General features: G+C 70.9%; 2 protein-coding genes across 2 annotated transcripts in view; both read left to right on the top strand.

The window, feature by feature from the left end:
- Positions 1-771: 771 nt before the first annotated feature.
- Positions 772-21,675, top strand: part of LOC309604138 (myosin-binding protein C, fast-type-like) — a gene marked incomplete at both ends in the record, with an annotated part of 22,964 nt that continues 2,060 nt past the window's right edge. The window contains 9 exon segments of the mRNA XM_082339050.1: positions 772-964; positions 1,735-1,862; positions 1,865-1,871; positions 3,200-3,367; positions 4,055-4,143; positions 5,331-5,523; positions 11,870-12,009; positions 12,304-12,463; positions 13,603-13,739. Coding sequence (XP_082195176.1) covers positions 772-964; positions 1,735-1,862; positions 1,865-1,871; positions 3,200-3,367; positions 4,055-4,143; positions 5,331-5,523; positions 11,870-12,009; positions 12,304-12,463; positions 13,603-13,739 — 1,215 coding nt within the window.
- LOC309604134 (myosin-binding protein C, fast-type-like) lies at positions 14,028-17,252 on the top strand (the record flags this gene model as incomplete). The annotated part of the gene is made up of 4 exons (XM_082339046.1): positions 14,028-14,084; positions 15,525-15,710; positions 16,554-16,579; positions 17,186-17,252. Coding segments are annotated over 4 exons (306 nt in total), but the record flags the coding sequence as incomplete, so codon positions are not given.

Below are 21,675 nucleotides of genomic sequence, written 5' to 3'. Positions count from 1 at the left end.
CCTGCCTGCAGCCCTGCCTGCCCCCCCTGCCTGCCCCCCTGCCTGCAGCCCTGCCTGCAGCCCTGCCTGCAGCCCTGCCCACGCCTGTCCCCTCCCACACACGTGTCCTCCCCCCCACGCGTGTCCCTGCCCACGCGTCTCCCTACCCTGTGTCTCCCTTGCCCACACGTGTCTCCCCCCCCACGCGTGCCCCCCCCACGCGTGCCCCCCGCCGCAGGGTCCCTGGTGGGGCGGGGGCTCCCCCACCTGTGCCCGCCCCCCCCACGCGTGCCCCCCCCCACGCGTGCCCCCCACCACAGGGTCCCTGGTGGGGCGGGGGGCTCCCCCACCCGTGCCCGCTCCCCCACGCTTGCCCCCCCCCCACGCGTGCCCCCCCCCCCACGCGTGCCCCCCCCCCACGCGTGCCCCCCCCGCGTGTCCGTGCCCCCCCGCCGCAGGGTCCCTGGTGGGGCGGGGGCTCCCCCACGCGTGCCCCCCCCCACGCGTGCCCGCTCCCCCACGCGTGCCCCCCCCCACGCGTGCCCCCCCCACGCTTGCCCCCCCCCACGCGTTGCCCCCCCCCACGCGTGCCCCCCCCACGCGTGCCCCCCCCCACGCGTGCCCCCCCCACGCTTGCCCCCCCCCCACGCTTGCCCCCCCCCACGCGTGCCCCCCCCCCACCCGTGCCCCCCCCCCACGCGTGCCCCCCCCCCCGCGTGCCCCCCGCCCACGCGTGCCCCCCCCACGCGTGCCCCCCCCCCACGCGTGCCCCCCCCCCGCGTGCCCCCCGCCGCAGGGTACCTGGTGGAGAGGAGGAAGAAGGGCTCGCTGCGCTGGATGAAGCTGAACTTCGAGGCGCAGGCGGCCACGGCCTTCGAGGCCCCGCGCCTGATCGAGGGGGTGCTCTACGAGATGCGCGTCTTCGCCCTCAACGCCATCGGCGTCTCCCAGCCCAGCCACAACACCCAGCCCTTCATGCCCATCGGTGGGGGCCGGGGGGGGGCCGGGGGGGGGGGCTGGGGGGGGGCCCGGGGGGGGGGCTGGGGGGGGGGCTGGGGGGAAACTGGGGGGAAACTGGGGGGTCCTGGGGGGAAACTGGGGGGAAACTGGGGGGAAACTGGGGGGAAACTGGGGGGATTTGGGGGGGTCCTGAGGGGTCCTGGGGGGGAAACTGGGGGGTCCTGGGGGGATATGGGGGGGTCCCAGGGGGATCCTGGGGGGGTCCTGGGGGACAAGAGAGGGGGTCTGGGGGGTCATGGAGGGTCCTGGGGGGGGTCCTGAGGGTACTGGGGGAATTTGGGGGGTCCTGGGGGGGTCCCAGGGGGAATTTGGGGGAGTCTGGGGTGTCCTGGGGGGTCTGGGGGGGTCCTGAGGGGTCTGGGGGGGTCCTGGGGGGGTCTGGGGGGTCCTGGGGGGGGTCCTGGGGGAGTCTGGGGGACAAGAGAGGGGGTCTGGGGGGTCATGGAGGGTCCTGGGGGGGTCCTGGGGGGATTTGGGGGAGTCTGGGGGGTCCTGGGGGGGGGTCCTGGGGGGGTCCTGAGGGGTCTGGGGGGTCCTGGGGGGGGTCCTGGGGGCTCCTTGGGGACAAGAGAGGGGGTCTGGGGGGTCATGGAGGGTCCTGGGGGGTCCGGGGGGGGATTTGGGGGGTCCTGGGGGGGGTCCTGGAGGTGCTGGGGGGATTGGGGGTGCCGGGGGGGGGCCCGGGGGGGCCCTGGGGGATTGGGGGGGGCCGGGGGTGACGCGGGGCGCCCCCAGCCCCCACGAGCGAGCCCACCCACCTGGTGCTGGAGGACGTCACCGACACCACGGCCACGCTGAAGTGGCGCCCGCCCGAGCGCCTGGGGGCGGGGGGCATCGACGGCTACGCCGTGGAGTTCTGCCGCTGAGGGGCGGTGAGGGACCCCCCCCCGGGGACCCCCCCCCGGGACCCCCACCCATCGCAGGGACCCCCCGCCCCGGCACCCCCCATCGCAGGGACCCCCCCCCACGGGACCCCCACCCACAGCAGGGACCCCCCCCACGGGACCCCCCACGGGACCCCCACCCATAGCAGGGACCCCCGCCCCGGCACCCCCCCCCACGGGACCCCCCCCCACGGGACCCCCCGCCCACAGCAGGGACCCCGCCCCGGCACCCCCCCATCGCAGGGACCCCCCCTACGGGACCCCCACCCCGGCACCCCCCACCCCGGGACCCCCCACCCACAGCAGGGACCCCCGCCCCCAGGACCCCCACCCATGGGACCCCCCACCCACGGGACCCCCACCCATAGCCGGGACCCCCGCCCACAGGGAGACCCTGACCCATAGCGGGGACCCCACCCACGGGGACCCCCACCCATAGCCGGGACCCCCGCCCATGGGACCCCCCACCCATGGGACCCCTGCCCACGGGACCCCCGCCCACGGGGGCACCAACCCATAGCGGGGACCCCCACCCATAGTGGGGACCCCACCCACGGGGAGACCCTGACCCATAGCGGGGACCCCCCCCCCATGGGACCCCCACCCATGGGACCCCCACCCATAGCGGGGACCCCTGCCCATAGTGGGGACCCTGACCCACAGCGGGAGAGGAGACCCTGACCCATGGGGACCCTGACCCATGGGGACCCTGACCCATAGCGGGACCCCCACCCACGGGACCCCCACCCATGGGGGCACCGACCCATAGCAGGGAGGGGACCCTGACCCATAGCGGGGGGGGGGGCTCTGCCTTGAGTTGCTGCCCCCTAACCCTGCCCCCTAACCCTGCCCCATAGAGCCCTAACCCCCCCACCCCCTGCCCCCCAACCCCATATCCCCACCCCATAGCACCCAACCCCTGCCCCCAACCCCATATCCCACCCCATAGCACCCAACCCCTGCCCCCCAACCCCATATCCCCACCCCATAGCACCCAACCCCCTGCCCCCAACCCCATATCCCCACCCCATAGCACCCAACCCCTGCCCCCCAACCCCATATCCCACCCCATAGCACCCAACCCCCGCCCCCCACCCCCATATCCCACCCCATAGCACCCAACCCCTGCCCCCCAACCCCATATCCCCACCCCATAGCACCAAACCCCCTGCCCCCAACCCCATATCCCACCCCATAGCACCCAACCCCCTGCCCCCAACCCCATATCCCACCCCATAGCACCCCCCCCCCCATCCCCCCCCCCCCCATAACCCCATTCCCCTGCCCCCCAACCTCCCCCCGCCCCTGCCCCATAGCGGACGAGTGGGTCCCGGCCAACACGGAGCTGGTGGAGCGCTGCGGCTTCACGGTGCGGGGGCTGCCCACGGGCGAGCGGCTGCTCTTCCGCGTCGTCGGCGTCAACATCGCCGGCAGGAGCCCGCCCGCCACGCTGGCCCAGCCCGTCACCATCCGCGAGATCGTGGGTACGTCGCCGTGGGGCAGAGGTGTGGGGCAGCCGTGGGGCAGAGCTGTGGGGCAGCCCCCCGTGGCCTCGCCCCAGCCCCACGGCTCCTCTCGCTGGGCCACGCTGGCCCAGCCCGTCACCATCCGCGAGATCGTGGGTACGTCGCCGTGGGGCGGCCGTGGGGCAGCCGTGGGGCAGAGGCGTGGGGCAGCCCCCCATGGGCTCACCCCAGCCCCACGGCTCCTCTCGCTTGGCCACGCTGGCCCAGCCCGTCACCATCCGCGAGATCGTGGGTACGTCGCCGTGGGGCGGCCGTGGGGCAGAGGTGTGGGGCAGCCATGGGGCAGAGCTGTGGGGCAGCCCCCCATGGGCTCACCCCTGCCCCACAGCTCCTCTCGCTGGGCCACGCTGGCCCAGCCCGTCACCATCCGCGAGATCGTGGGTACGTCGCCGTGGGGCAGAGGTGTGGGGCAGCCGTGGGGCAGAGGCGTGGGGCAGCCATGGGGCAGAGGCGTGGGGCAGCCCCCCGTGGCCTCGCTCCTGCCCCACGGCTCCTCTCGCTGGGCCACGCTGGCCCAGGCCATCGCCATCCGCGAGATGGTGGGTGGGTGGCCATGGGGCGGCCATGGGGCGGCCATGGGGCAGAGGCGTGGGGCAGCCCCCCGTGGCCTCGCCCCTGCCCCACGGCTCCTCTCTCCCGCCCCAGAGCGCCCCAAGATCCGGCTGCCGCGGCAGCTGCGCCAGACCTACGTGCGGAAGGTGGGGGAGCAGGTCAACCTCGTCATCCCCTTCCAGGTGAGGGGCGCGGGGGGCTGCCCCACGGCGGGGGCGGGGGGGCCCACAGCCCCACGGCGCTCTAGGGGGACCTCCCAGCCCCACGGCGCTCTAGGGCAGCCACCAGCCCCATAGCACCCTAGGGAGAGCTCCCAGCCCCATAGCACCGTAGGGGGAACCTCCCGACCCCACGGCACCAAGGTGCCCTCCCAGCCCCACAGCGCCATGGGGCCGCCCCACAGCGCCATAGGGCCGCCCCACGGCGCTCTAGGGCAGCCACCAGCCCCATAGCACCACAAGGGGACCTCCCAGCCCCACAGCACCGTAGGGGGAACCTCCCGACTCCACGGCACCAAGGTGCCCCCCAGCCCCCCAGCGCCATGGGGCCGACCCATAGCGCCATAGGGCCGCCCCACAGCGCTCTAGGGCAGCCACCAGCCCCATAGCACCACAAGGGGACCTCCCAGCCCCACAGCACCGTAGGGGGAACCTCCCAACCCCATGGCACCAAGGTGCCCTCCAGCCCCACGGCGCCATGGGGCCGCCCCACAGCGCCATAGGGCCGCCCCACAGCGCTCTAGGGCAGCCACCAGCCCCATAGCACCACAAGGGGACCTCCCAGCCCCACAGCACCGTAGGGGGAACCTCCCGACCCCACGGCACCAAGGTGCCCCCCAGCCCCCCGGCGCCATGGGGCCGACCCATAGCGCCATAGGGCCGCCCCACAGCGCTCTAGGGCAGCCACCAGCCCCATAGCACCACAAGGGGACCTCCCAGCCCCACAGCACCGTAGGGGGAACCTCCCAACCCCATGGCACCAAGGTGCCCCCCCAGCCCCCCGGCGCCATGGGGCCGCCCCACAGCGCCATAGGGCCGCCCCACAACGCTCTAGGGCAGCCACCAGCCCCATAGCACCACAAGGGGACCTCCCAGCCCCACAGCACCGTAGGGGGAACCTCCCGACCCCACGGCACCAAGGTGCCCTCCCAGCCCCCCGGCGCCATGGGGCCGCCCCACAGCGCCATAGGGCCGCCCCACGGCGCTCTAGGGCAGCCACCAGCCCCATAGCACCACAAGGGGACCTCCCAGCCCCACAGCACCGTAGGGGGAACCTCCCGACCCCACGGCACCAAGGTGCCCCCCAGCCCCCCGGCGCCATGGGGCCGCCCCACGGCGCCGTGGGTGGCGCTGAGGAGGCCCCGGCGCAGGGGAAGCCGCGGCCGCGGGTGACGTGGACGAAGGAGGGGCAGGCGCTGGGGGAGGACGTCCACATCCGCACCTCGGAGGCCGACACCGTCTTCTTCATCCGGGCGGCGGCGCGGCACCACTCGGGCGAGTACGGGCTGCGCCTGCAGATCGAGAACATGGAGGACAGCGCCGTCCTGCGCCTCCGCGTCATCGGTGGGCGCTGGGAGCACGGGGGGCACTGGGAGGGAATGGGAGCACTGGGAGCACTGGGGAACTGGGAGCACTGGGAGCACTGGGAGGGGGAGCTGGGTTGGCACCACTTGGGGCGATGGGGATCGAGAACGTGGCGGGCGTCGCCGTTGGGTGTCGTCAATGGGCACTGGGAGCACTGGGATGGGCTGTACTGGGAGCACTGGGAGCACTGGGGGCACTGGGAGCACTGGGAGCACTGGGAGGGGGAGCTGGGTTGGCACCACTTGGTGCGATGAGGATCGAGAACGTGGCGGGCGTCGCCGTTGGGTGTCGTCAATGGGCACTGGGAGCACTGGGATGGGCTGTACTGGGAGCACTGGGGGCACTGGGAGCACTGGGAGCACTGGGAGGGGGAGCTGGGTTGGCACCACTTGGTGCGATGAGGATCGAGAACGTGGCAGGCGTCGCCATTGGGTGTTGTCAATGGGCGCTGGGAGCACTGGGATGGGCTGTACTGGGACCACTGGGAGCACTGGGGGCACTGGGGGCACTGGGAGCACTGGGGGCACTGGGAGCACTGGGAGGGGGGAGCTGGGTTGGCACCACTTGGGGCGATGGGGATCGAGAACGTGGCGGGCGTCGCCGTTGGGTGTCGTCAATGGGCACTGGGAGCACTGGGATGGGCTGTACTGGGAGCACTGGGGGCACTGGGGGCACTGTGGGCACTGGGAGCACTGGGAGCACTGGGAGGGGGGAGCTGGGTTGGCACCACTTGGGGCGATGGGGATCGAGAACGTGGCGGGCGTCGCCGTTGGGTGTCGTCAATGGGCACTGGGAGCACTGGGATGGGCTGTACTGGGAGCACTGGGAGCACTGGGAGCACTGGGAGCACTGGGAGGGGGGAGCTGGGTTGGCACCACTTGGTGCGATGGGGATCGAGAACGTGGCGGGCGTCGCCATTGGGTGTCGTCAATGGGCGCTGGGAGCACTGGGATGGGCTGTACTGGGAGCACTGGGAACACTGGGAGCACTGGGAGGGGGGAGCTGGGTTGGCACCACTTGGGGCGATGGGGATCGAGAACGTGGCGGGCGTCGCCATTGGGTGTCGTCAATGGGCGCTGGGAGCACTGGGATGGGCTGTACTGGGAGCACTGGGGGCACTGGGAGCACTGGGGGCACTGGGAGCACTGGGAGGGGGAGCTGGGTTGGCACCACTTGGGGCGATGGGGATCGAGAACGTGGCGGGCGTCGCCGTTGGGTGTCGTCAATGGGCGCTGGGAGCACTGGGATGGGCTGTACTGGGAGCACTGGGAGCACTGGGGGCACTGGGGGCACTGGGAGCACTGGGAGCACTGGGGGCACTGGGAGCACTGGGAGGGGGGAGCTGGGTTGGCACCACTTGGTGCGATGGGGATCGAGAACGTGGCGGGCGTCGCCGTTGGGTGTCGTCAATGGGCACTGGGAGCACTGGGATGGGCTGTACTGGGAGCACTGGGAACACTGGGAGCACTGGGGGCACTGTGGGCACTGGGAGCACTGGGAGCACTGGGAGGGGGAGCTGGGTTGGCACCACTTGGTGCGATGGGGATCGAGAACGTGGCGGGCGTCGCCATTGGGTGTCGTCAATGGGCGCTGGGAGCACTGGGATGGGCTGTACTGGGAGCACTGGGAACACTGGGAGCACTGGGAGGGGGGAGCTGGGTTGGCACCACTTGGGGCGATGGGGATCGAGAACGTGGCGGGCGTCGCCATTGGGTGTCGTCAATGGGCGCTGGGAGCACTGGGATGGGCTGTACTGGGAGCACTGGGGCTGGGGGGACTGGGGGCACTGGGATGGGCTGTACTGGGAGCACTGGGGGCACTGGGGGCACTGGGAGCACTGGGAGCACTGGGAGGGGGAGCTGGGTTGGCACCACTTGGTGCGATGGGGATCGAGAACGTGGCGGGCGTCGCCGTTGGGTGTCGTCAATGGGCACTGGGAGCACTGGGATGGGCTGTACTGGGAGCACTGGGGGCACTGGGAGCACTGGGGGCACTGGGAGCACTGGGAGGGGGAGCTGGGTTGGCACCACTTGGGGCGATGGGGATCGAGAACGTGGCGGGCGTCGCCGTTGGGTGTCGTCAATGGGCGCTGGGAGCACTGGGATGGGCTGTACTGGGAGCACTGGGGGCACTGTGGGCACTGGGAGCACTGGGAGCACTGGGAGGGGGAGCTGGGTTGGCACCACTTGGTGCGATGGGGATCGAGAACGTGGCGGGCGTCGCTGTTGGGTGTCGTCAATGGGCGCTGGGAGCACTGGGATGGGCTGTACTGGGAGCACTGGGAGCACTGGGAGCACTGGGAGCACTGGGATGCGCTGTACTGGGAGCACTGGGGGCACTGGGGGCACTGGGAGCACTGGGAGCACTGGGAGGGGGAGCTGGGTTGGCACCACTTGGGGCGATGGGGATCGAGAACGTGGCGGGCGTCGCCGTTGGGTGTCGTCAATGGGCACTGGGAGCACTGGGATGGGCTGTACTGGGAGCACTGGGGGCACTGGGGGCACTGTGGGCACTGGGAGCACTGGGAGCACTGGGAGCACTGGGATGGGCTGTACTGGGAGCACTGTGGGCACTGGGAGCACTGGGAGCACTGGGGGCACTGGGAGCACTGGGAGCACTGGGAGGGGGGGGCTGGGTTGGCACCACTTGGGGCGATGGGGATCGAGAACGTGGCGGGCGTCGCTGTTGGGTGTCGTCAATGGGCACTGGGAGCACTGGGATGGGCTGTACTGGGAGCACTGGGGGCACTGGGGGCACTGGGAGCACTGGGAGCACTGGGAGGGGGGAGCTGGGTTGGAACCACTTGGGGCGATGAGGATCGAGAACGTGGCGGGCGTCGCCGTTGGGTGTCGTCAATGGGCACTGGGAGCACTGGGATGGGCTGTACTGGGAGCACTGGGGGCACTGGGGGCACTGTGGGCACTGGGAGCACTGGGAGCACTGGGAGGGGGAGCTGGGTTGGCACCACTTGGGGCGATGGGGATCGAGAACGTGGCGGGCGTCGCTGTTGGGTGTCGTCAATGGGCGCTGGGAGCATTGGGATGGGCTGTACTGGGAGCACTGGGAGCACTGGGAGCACTGGGAGCACTGGGATGCGCTGTACTGGGAGCACTGGGGGCACTGGGGGCACTGGGAGCACTGGGAGCACTGGGAGGGGGAGCTGGGTTGGCACCACTTGGTGCGATGGGGATCGAGAACGTGGCGGGCGTCGCCGTTGGGTGTCGTCAATGGGCACTGGGAGCACTGGGATGGGCTGTACTGGGAGCACTGGGAGCACTGGGAGCACTGGGAGCACTGGGAGCACTGGGAGCACTGGGAGGGGGGAGCTGGGTTGGCACCACTTGGTGCGATGGGGATCGAGAACGTGGCGGGCGTCGCCGTTGGGTGTCGTCAATGGGCACTGGGAGCACTGGGATGGGCTGTACTGGGAGCACTGGGGGCACTGGGAGCACTGGGGGCACTGGGAGCACTGGGAGGGGGAGCTGGGTTGGCACCACTTGGGGCGATGGGGATCGAGAACGTGGCGGGCGTCGCCGTTGGGTGTCGTCAATGGGCGCTGGGAGCACTGGGATGGGCTGTACTGGGAGCACTGGGGGCACTGGGAGCACTGGGAGGGGGAGCTGGGTTGGCACCACTTGGGGCGATGAGGATCGAGAACGTGGCGGGCGTCGCCATTGGGTGTCGTCAATGGGCACTGGGAGCACTGGGATGGGCTGTACTGGGAGCACTGGGAGCACTGGGGGCACTGGGAGCACTGGGAGCACTGGGAGGGGGGAGCTGGGTTGGCACCACTTGGTGCGATGGGGATCGAGAACGTGGCAGGCGTCGCCATTGGGTGTTGTCAATGGGCGCTGGGAGCACTGGGATGGGCTGTACTGGGAGCACTGGGAGCACTGGGGGCACTGGGGGCACTGGGAGCACTGGGAGCACTGGGGGCACTGGGAGCACTGGGAGGGGGGAGCTGGGTTGGCACCACTTGGTGCGATGGGGATCGAGAACGTGGCGGGCGTCGCCGTTGGGTGTCGTCAATGGGCACTGGGAGCACTGGGATGGGCTGTACTGGGAGCACTGGGAGCACTGGGGGCACTGGGGGCACTGGGAGCACTGGGAGCACTGGGAGGGGGGAGCTGGGTTGGCACCACTTGGGGCGATGGGGATCGAGAACGTGGCGGGCGTCGCCATTGGGTGTCGTCAATGGGCACTGGGAGCACTGGGATGGGCTGTACTGGGAGCACTGGGAGCACTGGGAGCACTGGGAGCACTGGGATGCGCTGTACTGGGAGCACTGGGGGCACTGTGGGCACTGGGAGCACTGGGAGCACTGGGAGGGGGGAGCTGGGTTGGCACCACTTGGGGCGATGGGGATCGAGAACGTGGCGGGCGTCGCCGTTGGGTGTCGTCAATGGGCACTGGGAGCGCTGGGATGGGCTGTACTGGGAGCACTGGGAGCACTGGGGGCACTGGGAGCACTGGGAGCACTGGGAGGGGGAGCTGGGTTGGCACCACTTGGTGCGATGAGGATCGAGAACGTGGCGGGCGTCGCCGTTGGGTGTCGTCAATGGGCGCTGGGAGCACTGGGATGGGCTGTACTGGGAGCACTGGGAGCACTGGGGGCACTGGGAGCACTGGGAGCACTGGGAGGGGGAGCTGGGTTGGCACCACTTGGTGCGATGAGGATCGAGAACGTGGCGGGCGTCGCCGTTGGGTGTCGTCAATGGGCACTGGGAGCACTGGGATGGGCTGTACTGGGAGCACTGGGAGCACTGGGGGCACTGGGAGCACTGGGAGCACTGGGAGGGGGGGGCTGGGTTGGCACCACTTGGTGCGATGGGGATCGAGAACGTGGCAGGCGTCGCCATTGGGTGTTGTCAATGGGCGCTGGGAGCACTGGGATGGGCTGTACTGGGAGCACTGGGAGCACTGGGGGCACTGGGGGCACTGGGAGCACTGGGAGCACTGGGGGCACTGGGAGCACTGGGAGGGGGGAGCTGGGTTGGCACCACTTGGGGCGATGGGGATCGAGAACGTGGCGGGCGTCGCTGTTGGGTGTCGTCAATGGGCGCTGGGAGCACTGGGATGGGCTGTACTGGGAGCACTGGGAGCACTGGGAGCACTGGGAGCACTGGGATGGGCTGTACTGGGAGCACTGGGGGCACTGGGAGCACTGGGAGCACTGGGAGCACTGGGGGCACTGGGAGCACTGGGAGCACTGGGAGGGGGAGCTGGGTTGGCACCACTTGGGGCGATGGGGATCGAGAACGTGGCGGGCGTCGCCGTTGGGTGTCGTCAATGGGCACTGGGAGCACTGGGATGGGCTGTACTGGGAGCACTGGGGGCACTGGGAGCAGTGGGGGCACTGGGAGCACTGGGAGCACTGGGAACGTTTCGGGGGGGTTGGGGGGGGGTGTTGCTGGGGGGTGCGGGGGGCTGTTTTGGGGGTGTTGGGGTATTTGGGGATGGGGGGGTGTTGGGGGGTACTGGGGGTACTGGGGGGTGCTGGGAGCGTTTTGGGGGTACTGGGGGGTGTCTGGGGGTATTTGGGGTGTTGGGGGGTGTGGGAGGGTATTTGGGGTATGTGGGGGTGTGGGGGGTGTGGGGGTGTGGGGGGTGTGGGGGGGGTGTGGGGGTGTGGGGGGTATGTGGGGGGGGTATGTGGGGGTGTGGGGGGTGTGTGGGGGTGTGGGGGGGTATGTGGGGGGTGTGTGGGGGTGTGGGGGTGTGGGGGGTATGTGGGGGTATGTGGGGGTGTGGGGGGGTGTGGGGGGGTGTGGGGGTGTGGGGGGTATGTGGGGGGGGTATGTGGGGGTGTGGGGGGTGTGTGGGGGTGTGGGGGTGTGGGGGGGTATGTGGGGGTATGTGGGGGTATGTGGGGGTGTGGGGGGTATGTGGGGGTGTGGGGGTATGTGGGAGTGTGGGGGTATGTGGGGGTGTGGGGGGTATTTGGGGGGTGTGGGGGGTATGTGGGGGGTATGTGGGGGTGTGGGGGTGTGGGGGGTATGTGGGGGGTATGTGGGGGGTATGTGGAGTGTGGGGGTATGTGGGGGGTATGTGGGGGGTATGTGGGGGTATGTGGGGGTGTGTGGGGGTGTGGGGGGGGTGTGGGGGGTATGTGGGGGGTATTTGGGGGGTGTGGGGGGTATGTGGGGGGTATGTGGGGGGTATGTGGGAGTGTGGGGGTATGTGGGGGGTATGTGGGGGGTATGTGGGGGTATGTGGGGGTGTGGGGGTATGTGGGGGGGGTGTGGGGGGTATGTGGGGGGGGTGTGGGGGGTGTGGGGGTATGTGGGGGTGTGGGGGTTGGGGGGTGACGGGTGCCGGGGCGCAGAGCGGCCGGGCCCCCCGCGGGGGGTGCGGGTGAAGGAGGTGTGGGGCTGCAACGCGCTGCTGGAGTGGGAGCCCCCCCAGGACGACGGCAACTGCGAGGTCACCGGCTACACCCTGCAGAAGGCCGACAAGAGAACCATGGTGAGGGGCTCCCCGCCCCCCCAACCGCCCCCCCTGCCGCCCCCCAACTGCCCCCAGCCGCCCCCCGGACCCCCAACTGCCCCCCAGCCCCACGGCTGCCCCATAGCTGCCCCCCGTGCCCCCAGGAGTGGTTCACGGTGTACGAGCACAACCGGCCGCCCCCGCTGCCCCCCAGCCCCCCAGCTGCCCCCCAGCCCCCCAGCAGCCCCCCAGCCCCCCAGCTGCCCCCCAGCCCCACGGCTGCCCCACAGCTGCCCCACAGCTGCCCCATAGCTGCCCCATGGCTGCCCCCAGGAGTGGTTCACGGTGTACGAGCACAACCGGCCGCCCCGCTGCACGGTGTCGGAGCTGGTGGTGGGGAACGAGTACCTGTTCCGGGTGTTCAGCGAGAACCTGTGCGGCCTCAGCGACAGCCCCGGCCTCTCCGCCAACACCGCCCTCATCCCCAAAGCAGGTCCGGGGGGGCCCCTGGGGGTTGGGGGGGGCCCCCCAAATATCGGGGGGCCCCTGGGGGTTGGGGGGGGCACCCCAATATCGGGGTCACCCTGGGGGTTGGGGGGGGCACCCCAATATCGGGGTCACCCTGGGGGTTGGGGGGGGGCCCCAAATATCGGGGGTCCCCTGGGGGGTTGGGGGGGGGCACCCCAATATCGGGGTCCCCTGGGGGGTTGGGGGGGGGCCCAAATATCGGGGTCCCCTGGGGGTTGGGGGGGTCCCCCGGACACCTGGGTCCCCCTCTGATTGTGGGGGGCCCCCCAAATATCGGGGTCCCCCTGGGGGTTGGGGGGGGGGCCCAAATATCGGGGTCCCCTGGGGGTTGGGGGGGCCCCCAAATATCGGGGTCCCCTCGGGGTTTGGGGGGGCCCCCAAATATCGGGGTCCCCTGGGGGTTGGGGGGGTCCCCCGGACACCTGGGTCCCCCTCTGATTGTGGGGGGCACCCCAAATATCGGGGTCCCCCTGGGGGTTTGCGGGGGGGGCCCCCAAATATCGGGGTCCCCCTCGGGGTTTGGGGGGGCCCCCAAATATCGGGGTCCCCTGGGGGTTGGGGGGGGGCCCCAAATATCGGGGTCACCCTGGGTTGGGGGGCCCCCAAATATCGGGGTCCCCCTGGGGGTTGGGGGGGGCACCCAAATATCGGGGTCCCCTGGGGGTTGGGGGGGCCCCCAAATATCGGGGGCCCCTGGGGGTTGGGGGGGGCCCCAAATATCGGGGTCACCCTGGGTTGGGGGGCCCCCAAATATCGGGGTCCCCCCTGGGGGTTGGGGGGGGCCCCCAAATATCGGGGTCCCCTGGGGGTTGGGGGGGCCCCCAAATATCGGGGGCCCCTGGGGGTTGGGGGGGGGGCCCCAAATATCGGGGTCCCCCTGGGGTTTTGGGGGGGCCCCCAGAGACCTGGGTCCCCCTCTGATTGTGGGGGGGCCCCCCAAATATCGGGGTCCCCTTGGTGGTTTTGGGGGGGGGCCCCCCCAAACACCCAGGTCCCCTCCTCATTTTGGGGGTACAGCCCAGACACCTGCCCCCCCCCCCCCCGGCATTTTGGGGGGGTCGGGGGGGTCCCCACCCCCTGACGTGGCCCCCCCCCCCCCCCCAGGGCTGACGCTGAAGCCCCCCCAGTTCCAGCCCCACGATTTCCGCTCGGCCCCCCAGTTCCTCACCCCGCTGGTGGACCGCAGCGCCGTGGCCGGCTACACCACCGCGCTCAGCTGCGCCGTGCGCGGGCACCCCAAGGTGCGGGGGGGGGTCCGGGGGGCCCGGGGGGGTCCGGGGGGGTCCTGGGGGGGGGTCCTGGGGGGGGATTGGGGGGGCTAAGGGGGGATTTGGGGGGCTAAGGGGGGATTTGGGGGGCTAAGGGGGGTTGGGGGCCGTGGCCGGCTACACCACCGCGCTCAGCTGCGCCGTGCGCGGGCACCCCAAGGTGCGGGGGGGTCCGGGGGGGTCCTGGGGGGGTCCTGGGGGGGTCCTGGGGGGGGATTGGGGGGGCTAAGGGGGGGATTTGGGGGGCTAAGGGGGGGTTGGGGGGCCGTGGCCGGCTACACCACCGCGCTCAGCTGCGCCGTGCGCGGGCACCCCAAGGTGCGGGGGGGGGGTCCGGGGGGGCCCGGGGGGGTCCGGGGCTAAGGGGGGATTTGGGGGGCTAAGGGGGGTTGGGGGGTCCCGGGGGGTTTGGGGGGTCCCGGGGGGGTCCTGGGGGGTGTTGGGGTGCCCCTAACCCAGCCCCCAGCCCGAGGGGGACGCACGGGGGGCGCGGGGGGTTTCGGGGTGCCCGGGTGCACTGTGGGGTGCCCGGGTGCACTTTGGGGTGCCCGGGTCCATCTCGGGGTGCCGTGGGGTGCACTGTGGGGTGCCGTGGGGTGCACTGTGGGGTGCCCCAGCCCAGGGTGGTCTGGCTGCAGAACCAGGGCGGGGGTTTCGTGGTCCCCCAGCCCGAGGGGGACGCACCGGGGGCGCGGGGGGTTTCGGGGTGCATGGGTGCACTTTGGGGTGCCCGGGTGCATCTCGGGGTGCCGGGGTGCACTTTGGGGTGCCCTGGGTGCACTTTGGGGTGCCGTGGGGTGCATCTCGGGGTGCCCTGCCCCCAGCCCAGGGTGGTCTGGCTGCAGAACCAGGGCCGGGGTTTTGTGGTCCCCCAGCCCGAGGGGGATGCACGGGGACGCGGGGGGTTTTGGGGTGCCCGGGTGCACTGTGGGGTGCCCGGGTGCATCTCGGGGTGCCCAGGTGCACTGTGGGGTGCCGTGGGGTGCACTGTGGGGTGCCCCAGCCCAGGGTGGTCTGGCTGCAGGACCAGGGCGGGGGTTTCGTGGTCCCCCAGCCCGAGGGGGACGCACCGGGGACGCGGGGGGTTTCGGGGTGCCCGGGTCCATCTCGGGGTGCCGGGGTGCACTTTGGGGTGCCCTGGGTGCACTGTGGGGTGCCGTGGGGTGCATCGTGGGGTGCCCCAGCCCAGGGTGGTCTGGCTGCAGAACCAGGGCGGGGGTTTCGGGGCCCCCAGCCCGAGGGGGACGCACCGGGGACGTGGGGGGGTTTCGGGGTGCCCGGGTGCACTTTGGGGTGCCCGGGTGCATCTCGGGGTGCCCGGGTGCACTTTGGGGTGCCCTGGGTGCACTTTGGGGTGCCGTGGGGTGCATCGTGGGGTGCCCCAGCCCAGGGTGGTCTGGCTGCAGGACCAGGGCCGGGGTTTTGTGGTCCCCAGGCCAAGGGGGACGCACCGGGGACGCGGGGGGTTTTGGGGTGCCCGGGTCCATCTCGGGGTGCCGGGGTGCACTTTGGGGTGCCCTGGGTGCACTGTGGGGTGCCGTGGGGTGCATCTCGGGGTGCCCTGCCCCCAGCCCAGGGTGGTCTGGCTGCAGAACCAGGGCCGGGGTTTTGTGGTCCCCCAGCCCGAGGGGGACGCACCGGGGACGCGGGGGGTTTTGGGGTGCCCGGGTCCATCTCGGGGTGCCCGGGTGCACTTTGGGGTGCCCTGGGTGCACTGTGGGGTGCCGTGGGGTGCATCTCGGGGTGCCCTGCCCCCAGCCCAGGGTGGTCTGGCTGAAGAACCAGGTGGCCATCGGGGAGGACCCGCGGTTCCTGGCGCGCCACAGCCAGGGCGTCCTGACGCTGCAGATCCGCAAGCCCGGGCCTTCGACGGGGGCACCTACGGGTGCCGGGCCGTCAACGAGCTGGGGGAGGCCCTCACCGAGTGCAAGCTGGAGATTCGGGGTGCGGGGGGGCCCCGATACCGGGGGGGGGGCCCCGATACCGGGGGGGGGGGGCCCCGATACCGGGGGGGGGGGGCCCGAGATCGGGGGGGGCACCCAAGGGTCCGGGAGGGGACCAGTGGCACCGGCGATGAGCCGAGAGGTGCTCACCAAAAGGGAGCTGGGGGGGGGGGGGGGGGGGTCCCCCATACCTGGGGGGGTCCCCGAGATCTGGGGGGGGCCCCGATATCGAGGGGGGGGTCCCCAAGATCGGGGGGCACCCAAGGGTCCGGGAGGGGACCAGTGGCACCGGTGATGAGCCGAGGCGCCCACCAAAGGGAGCTGGGGGGGGGGGTGGGGGGGTCCCCGAGATCTGGGGGGGTCCCTGGGGTCTGGGGGGGGCCCCGATACCTGGGGGGGGCCCCGATATCGAGGGGGGGTCCCCAAGATCGGGGGGGCACCCAAGGGTCCGGGAGGGGACCAGTGGCACCGGCGATGAGCCGAGAGGCGCTCACCAAAGGGAGCTGGGGGGGGGGGGGGGGTCCCCGATACCTGGGGGGGGCCCCGATATCGAGGGGGGGGTCCCCAAGATCGGGGGGGCACCCAAGGGTCCGGGAGGGGACCAGTGGCACCAGTGATGAGCCGAGGCGCCCACCAAAGGGAGCTGGGGGGGGGGGTGGGGGGGGGTCCCCGATACCTGGGGGGGCCCTGGGGTTCGGGGGGGGTCCCCGATACCTGGGGGGGTCCCTGGGGTCTGGGGGGTCCCTGGGGTTCGGGGGGGGTCCCGGTCCCTGGGGTTCGGGGGGGGTCCCCGATACCTGGGGGGGCGGCAGCAGCCCCCCAACGCGTCTCTCCCCCCCCCCAGTGCCCCAGTGACAGCGACGGAGGAGGGTGAGCGGGGGGGCGATGGGGGGGTTCATGGGGGGATTAGGGGTTAATTAATTGGGGGGTTAATGGGGGTGATTAGGGGTTAATTAATTGGGGGGTTAATGGGGGGTTCATGGGGGGGATTAGGGGTTAATTAATTGGGGGGGGTAATTGGGGGGGTTGATTGGGGTGATTAGGGGTTAATTAGGGGGTTAATTGGGGGGTTAATTGGGGGGTTAATGGGGTGATTAATTGGGGTGATTAATTAGGGGGTGTTTAATTGGAGGTGATTAATTAGGGGGTGATTACTGGAGGTGATTAATTAGGGGGTGATTAATGGGGTGATTAATTAGGGAGTGATTAATGGGGTGATTAATGGGCTGTTTAATTGGGGGTAATTAAATGGGAGTGGTTAATTGGGGTGGTTAATTGGGGTGATTGGGGGGTGATTAATGGGGGGTGATTAATGGGGTGATTAATTGGGGGTGGTTAATTGGGGGTGATTAATGGGGGGTGATTAATGGGGTGGTTAATTGGGGGTGATTAATGGGGTGGTTAATTGGGGGTGGTTAATTGGGGGGGTGATGAGCGCTGGGGGCGCGGCCCCCCCTGACGCCTCCCCCCCCCCAGGGCCGGAGGAGGGGGGGAGGGGCCCCCCCGGGAATAAACGGAGCCCCCGGCTACGCCCGCCCGTGTCCGTCTGTGTCCGTCTGTCCTTCCTGGGGCTATGGGGGGGGGGTGTCCGTCTGTCCTTCCTGGGGCTATGGGGGGGGGGGGTCCGTCTGTCCTTCTGGGGCTATGGGGGGGTGTCCGTCTGTCCTTCCTGGGGCTATGGGGGGGGGGGTCCGTCTGTCCTTCCTGGGGCTATGGGGGGGGGGTCCGTCTGTCCTTCCTGGGGCTATGGGGGGGGGGTCCGTCTGTCCTTCCTGGGGCTATGGGGGGGGGTCCGTCTGTCCTTCCTGGGGCTATGGGGGGGGGGGTCCGTCTGTCCTTCCTGGGGCTATGGGGGGGGGTCCGTCTGTCCTTCCTGGGGCTATGGGGGGGGGGTCCGTCTGTCCTTCCTGGGGCTATGGGGGGGGTCCGTCTGTCCTTCCTGGGGGCTATGGGGGGGGGGGGGGTCCGTCTGTCTTCCTGGGGCTATGGGGGGGGGGGGGGTCCGTCTGTCCTTCCTGGGGCTATGGGGGGGGGGGTCCGTCTGTCCTTCCTGGGGCTATGGGGGGGGGGGGTCCGTCTGTCCTTCCTGGGGCTATGGGGGGGGGGGTCCGTCTGTCCTTCCTGGGGCTATGGGGCGTCCGTCTGTCCTTCCTGGGGCTATGGGGGGGGGGGGGTGTCCGTCTGTCCTTCCTGGGGCTATGGGGCGTCCGTCTGTCCTTCCTGGGGCTATGGGGGGGGGGGTCCGTCTGTCCTTCCTGGGGCTATGGGGGGGGTGTCCGTCTGTCCTTCCTGGGGCTATGGAGGGGGGTCCGTCTGTCCTTCCTGGGGCTATGGGGGGTCCGTCTGTCCTTCCTGGGGCTATGGGGGGGGGGTCCGTCTGTCCTTCCTGGGGCTATGGGGGGGGGGTCCGTCTGTCCTTCCTGGGGCTATGGGGCGTCCGTCTGTCCTTCCTGGGGCTATGGGGGAGGGTGTCTGTCTGTCCTTCCTGGGGCTATGGGGGGGTGTCCGTCTGTCCTTCCTGGGGCTATGGGGGGGGGGGTCCGTCTGTCCTTCCTGGGGCTATGGGGGGGGGGTCCGTCTGTCCTTCCTGGGGCTATGGGGGGGGGTCCGTCTGTCCTTCCTGGGGCTATGGGGGGGGGGTCCGTCTGTCCTTCCTGGGGCTATGGGGGGGGGTCCGTCTGTCCTTCCTGGGGCTATGGGGGGGGGTCCGTCTGTCCTTCCTGGGGCTATGGGGGGGGGGGTCCGTCTGTCCTTCCTGGGGCTATGGGGGGTCCGTCTGTCCTTCCTGGGGGTTTGGGGGGGGGTCCGTCTGTCCTTCCTGGGGCTATGGGGGGGGGGGTCCGTCTGTCCTTCCTGGGGCTATGGGGGGTCCGTCTGTCCTTCCTGGGGCTATGGGGGGGGTCCGTCTGTCCTTCCTGGGGCTATGGGGCGTCCGTCTGTCCTTCCTGGGGCTATGGGGGAGGGTGTCTGTCTGTCCTTCCTGGGGCTATGGGGGGAGGGTGTCTGTCTGTCCTTCCTGGGGCTATGGGGGGGGGGGGGGGGGTCCGTCTGTCCTTCCTGGGGCTATGGGGGGGGGGTCCGTCTGTCCTTCCTGGGGCTATGGGGGGGGTGGGTCCGTCTGTCCTTCCTGGGGCTATGGGGGGGGGTCCGTCTGTCCTTCCTGGGGCTATGGGGGGGGGGTCCGTCTGTCCTTCCTGGGGCTATGGGGGGGGGGTCCGTCTGTCCTTCCTGGGGCTATGGGGGGGGGGTCCGTCTGTCCTTCCTGGGGCTATGGGGGGGGGGTCCGTCTGTCCTTCCTGGGGCTATGGGGGGGGGTCCATCTGTCCTTCCTGGGGCTATGGGGGGGGGGGTCCGTCTGTCCTTCCTGGGGCTATGGGGGGGGGGGGTCCGTCTGTCCTTCCTGGGGCTATGGGGGGGGGGTCCGTCTGTCCTTCCTGGGGCTATGGGGGGGGTCCGTCTGTCCTTCCTGGGGCTATGGGGGGGGGTCCCGTCTGTCCTTCCTGGGGCTATGGGGGGGGGGGTCCGTCTGTCCTTCCTGGGGCTATGGGGGGGGGTCCGTCTGTCCTTCCTGGGGCTATGGGGGGGGGGGTCCGTCTGTCCTTCCTGGGGCTATGGGGGGGGGGGGTCCGTCTGTCCTTCCTGGGTCTATGGGGGGGGGTCCGTCTGTCCTTCCTGGGGCTATGGGGGGGGGGGTCCGTCTGTCCTTCCTGGGGCTATGGGGGGGGTGTCCGTCTGTCCTTCCTGGGGCTATGGGGGGGGGGGGTCCGTCTGTCCTTCCTGGGGCTATGGGGGGGGTCCGTCTGTCCTTCCTGGGGCTATGGGGGGGGGGGGGGGTCCCGTCTGTCCTTCCTGGGGCTATGGGGGGGGGGTCTGTCTGTCCTTCCTGGGGCTATGGGGGGGGGTCCGTCTGTCCTTCCTGGGGCTATGGGGGGGGGGGTCCGTCTGTCCTTCCTGGGGCTATGGGGGGGGTCCGTCTGTCCTTCCTGGGGCTATGGGGGGGGTCCGTCTGTCCTTCCTGGGGCTATGGGGGGGGGGGGTGTCCGTCTGTCCTTCCTGGGGCTATGGGGGGTCCGTCTGTCCTTCCTGGGGCTATGGGGGGGGGGTCGTCTGTCCTTCCTGGGGCTATGGGGGGGGGGTCCGTCTGTCCTTCCTGGGCTTATGGGGGGGGGGGGTCCGTCTGTCCTTCCTGGGGCTATGGGGGGGGGGTCCATCTGTCCTTCCTGGGGCTATGGAGGGGGGTCCCGTCTGTCCTTCCTGGGGCTATGGGGCGTCCGTCTGTCCTTCCTGGGGCTATGGGGGGGGGGGTCCGTCTGTCCTTCCTGGGGCTATGGGGGGGGGGGTCCGTCTGTCCTTCCTGGGGCTATGGGGGGGGTCCGTCTGTCCTTCCTGGGGCTATGGGGGGGGGTGGTCCGTCTGTCCTTCCTGGGGCTATGGGGGGTCCGTCTGTCCTTCCTGGGGCTATGGGGGGGGGGTGTCCGTATGTCCTTCCTGGGGCTATGGGGGGGGGGGTCCGTCTGTCCTTCCTGGGGCTATGGGGGGGGGTCCGTCTGTCCTTCCTGGGGCTATGGGGGGTCCGTCTGTCCTTCCTGGGGCTATGGGGGGGGGGGTCCGTCTGTCCTTCCTGGGGCTATGGGGGGGGTCCGTCTGTCCTTCCTGGGGCTATGGGGGGGGGGTCCGTCTGTCCTTCCTGGGCTATGGGGGGTCCGTCTGTCCTTCCTGGGGCTATGGGGGGGGGGGTGTCCGTCTGTCCTTCCTGGGGCTATGGGGGGGGGTCCGTCTGTCCTTCCTGGGGCTATGGGGGGTGTCTGTCTGTCCTTCCTGGGGCTATGGGGGGGGGGGTCCGTCTGTCCTTCCTGGGGGCTATGGGGCGTCCGTCTGTCCTTCCTGGGGCTATGGGGGGGGGGGTCCGTCTGTCCTTCCTGGGGCTATGGGGGGTCCGTCTGTCCTTCCTGGGGCTATGGGGGGGGGGTCCGTCTGTCCTTCCTGGGGCTATGGGGGGTCCGTCTGTCCTTCCTGGGGCTATGGGGGGGGGTCCGTCTGTCCTTCCTGGGGCTATGGGGGGGGGGGTCCGTCTGTCCTTCCTGGGGCTATGGGGGGTCCGTCTGTCCTTCCTGGGGCTATGGGGGGGGGGGGTGTCCGTCTGTCCTTCCTGGGGCTATGGGGGGGGGGGTCCGTCTGTCCTTCCTGGGGCTATGGGGGGGGGGGTCCGTCTGTCCTTCCTGGGGCTATGGGGGGGGGGGGTCCGTCTGTCCTTCCTGGGGCTATGGGGGGGGGTCCGTCTGTCCTTCCTGGGGCTATGGGAGGGGGTCCGTCTGTCCTTCCTGGGGCTATGGGGCGTCCGTCTGTCCTTCCTGGGGCTATGGGGGGTCCGTCTGTCCTTCCTGGGGCTATGGGGGGGGGGGGGGGGGGTCCGTCTGTCCTTCCTGGGGCTATGGGGGGGGTCCGTCTGTCCTTCCTGGGGGTTTGGGGGGGGGTCCGTCTGTCCTTCCTGGGGCTATGGGGGGGGGGGGGTCCGTCTGTCCTTCCTGGGGCTATGGGGGGTCCGTCTGTCCTTCCTGGGGGTTTGGGGGGGGGTCCGTCTGTCCTTCCTGGGGCTATGGGGGGGGGGGGTCCGTCTGTCCTTCCTGGGGCTATGGGGGGTCCGTCTGTCCTTCCTGGGGCTATGGGGGGGGGTCCGTCTGTCCTTCTGGGGCTATGGGGCGTCCGTCTGTCCTTCCTGGGGCTATGGGGGAGGGTGTCTGTCTGTCCTTCCTGGGCTATGGGGGGGTGTCCGTCTGTCCTCTCCTGGGCTATGGGGGGGGGGGGGGGGTCCGTCTGTCCTTCCTGGGGCTATGGGGGGGGGGTCCGTCTGTCCTTCCTGGGGCTATGGGGGGGGGGGGGTCCGTCTGTCCTTCCTGGGGCTATGGGGGGGGGGTCCGTCTGTCCTTCCTGGGGCTATGGGGGGGGGGTCCGTCTGTCCTTCCTGG

Source organism: Platalea leucorodia (genome assembly GCF_965183815.1).
Source record: "Platalea leucorodia genome assembly, contig: HAP1_HAP1_SCAFFOLD_378, whole genome shotgun sequence".
In the NCBI taxonomy this organism is placed as follows: Eukaryota; Metazoa; Chordata; class Aves; order Pelecaniformes; family Threskiornithidae; genus Platalea; species Platalea leucorodia.
This window is presented reverse-complemented; position numbering and strand designations above follow the sequence as displayed.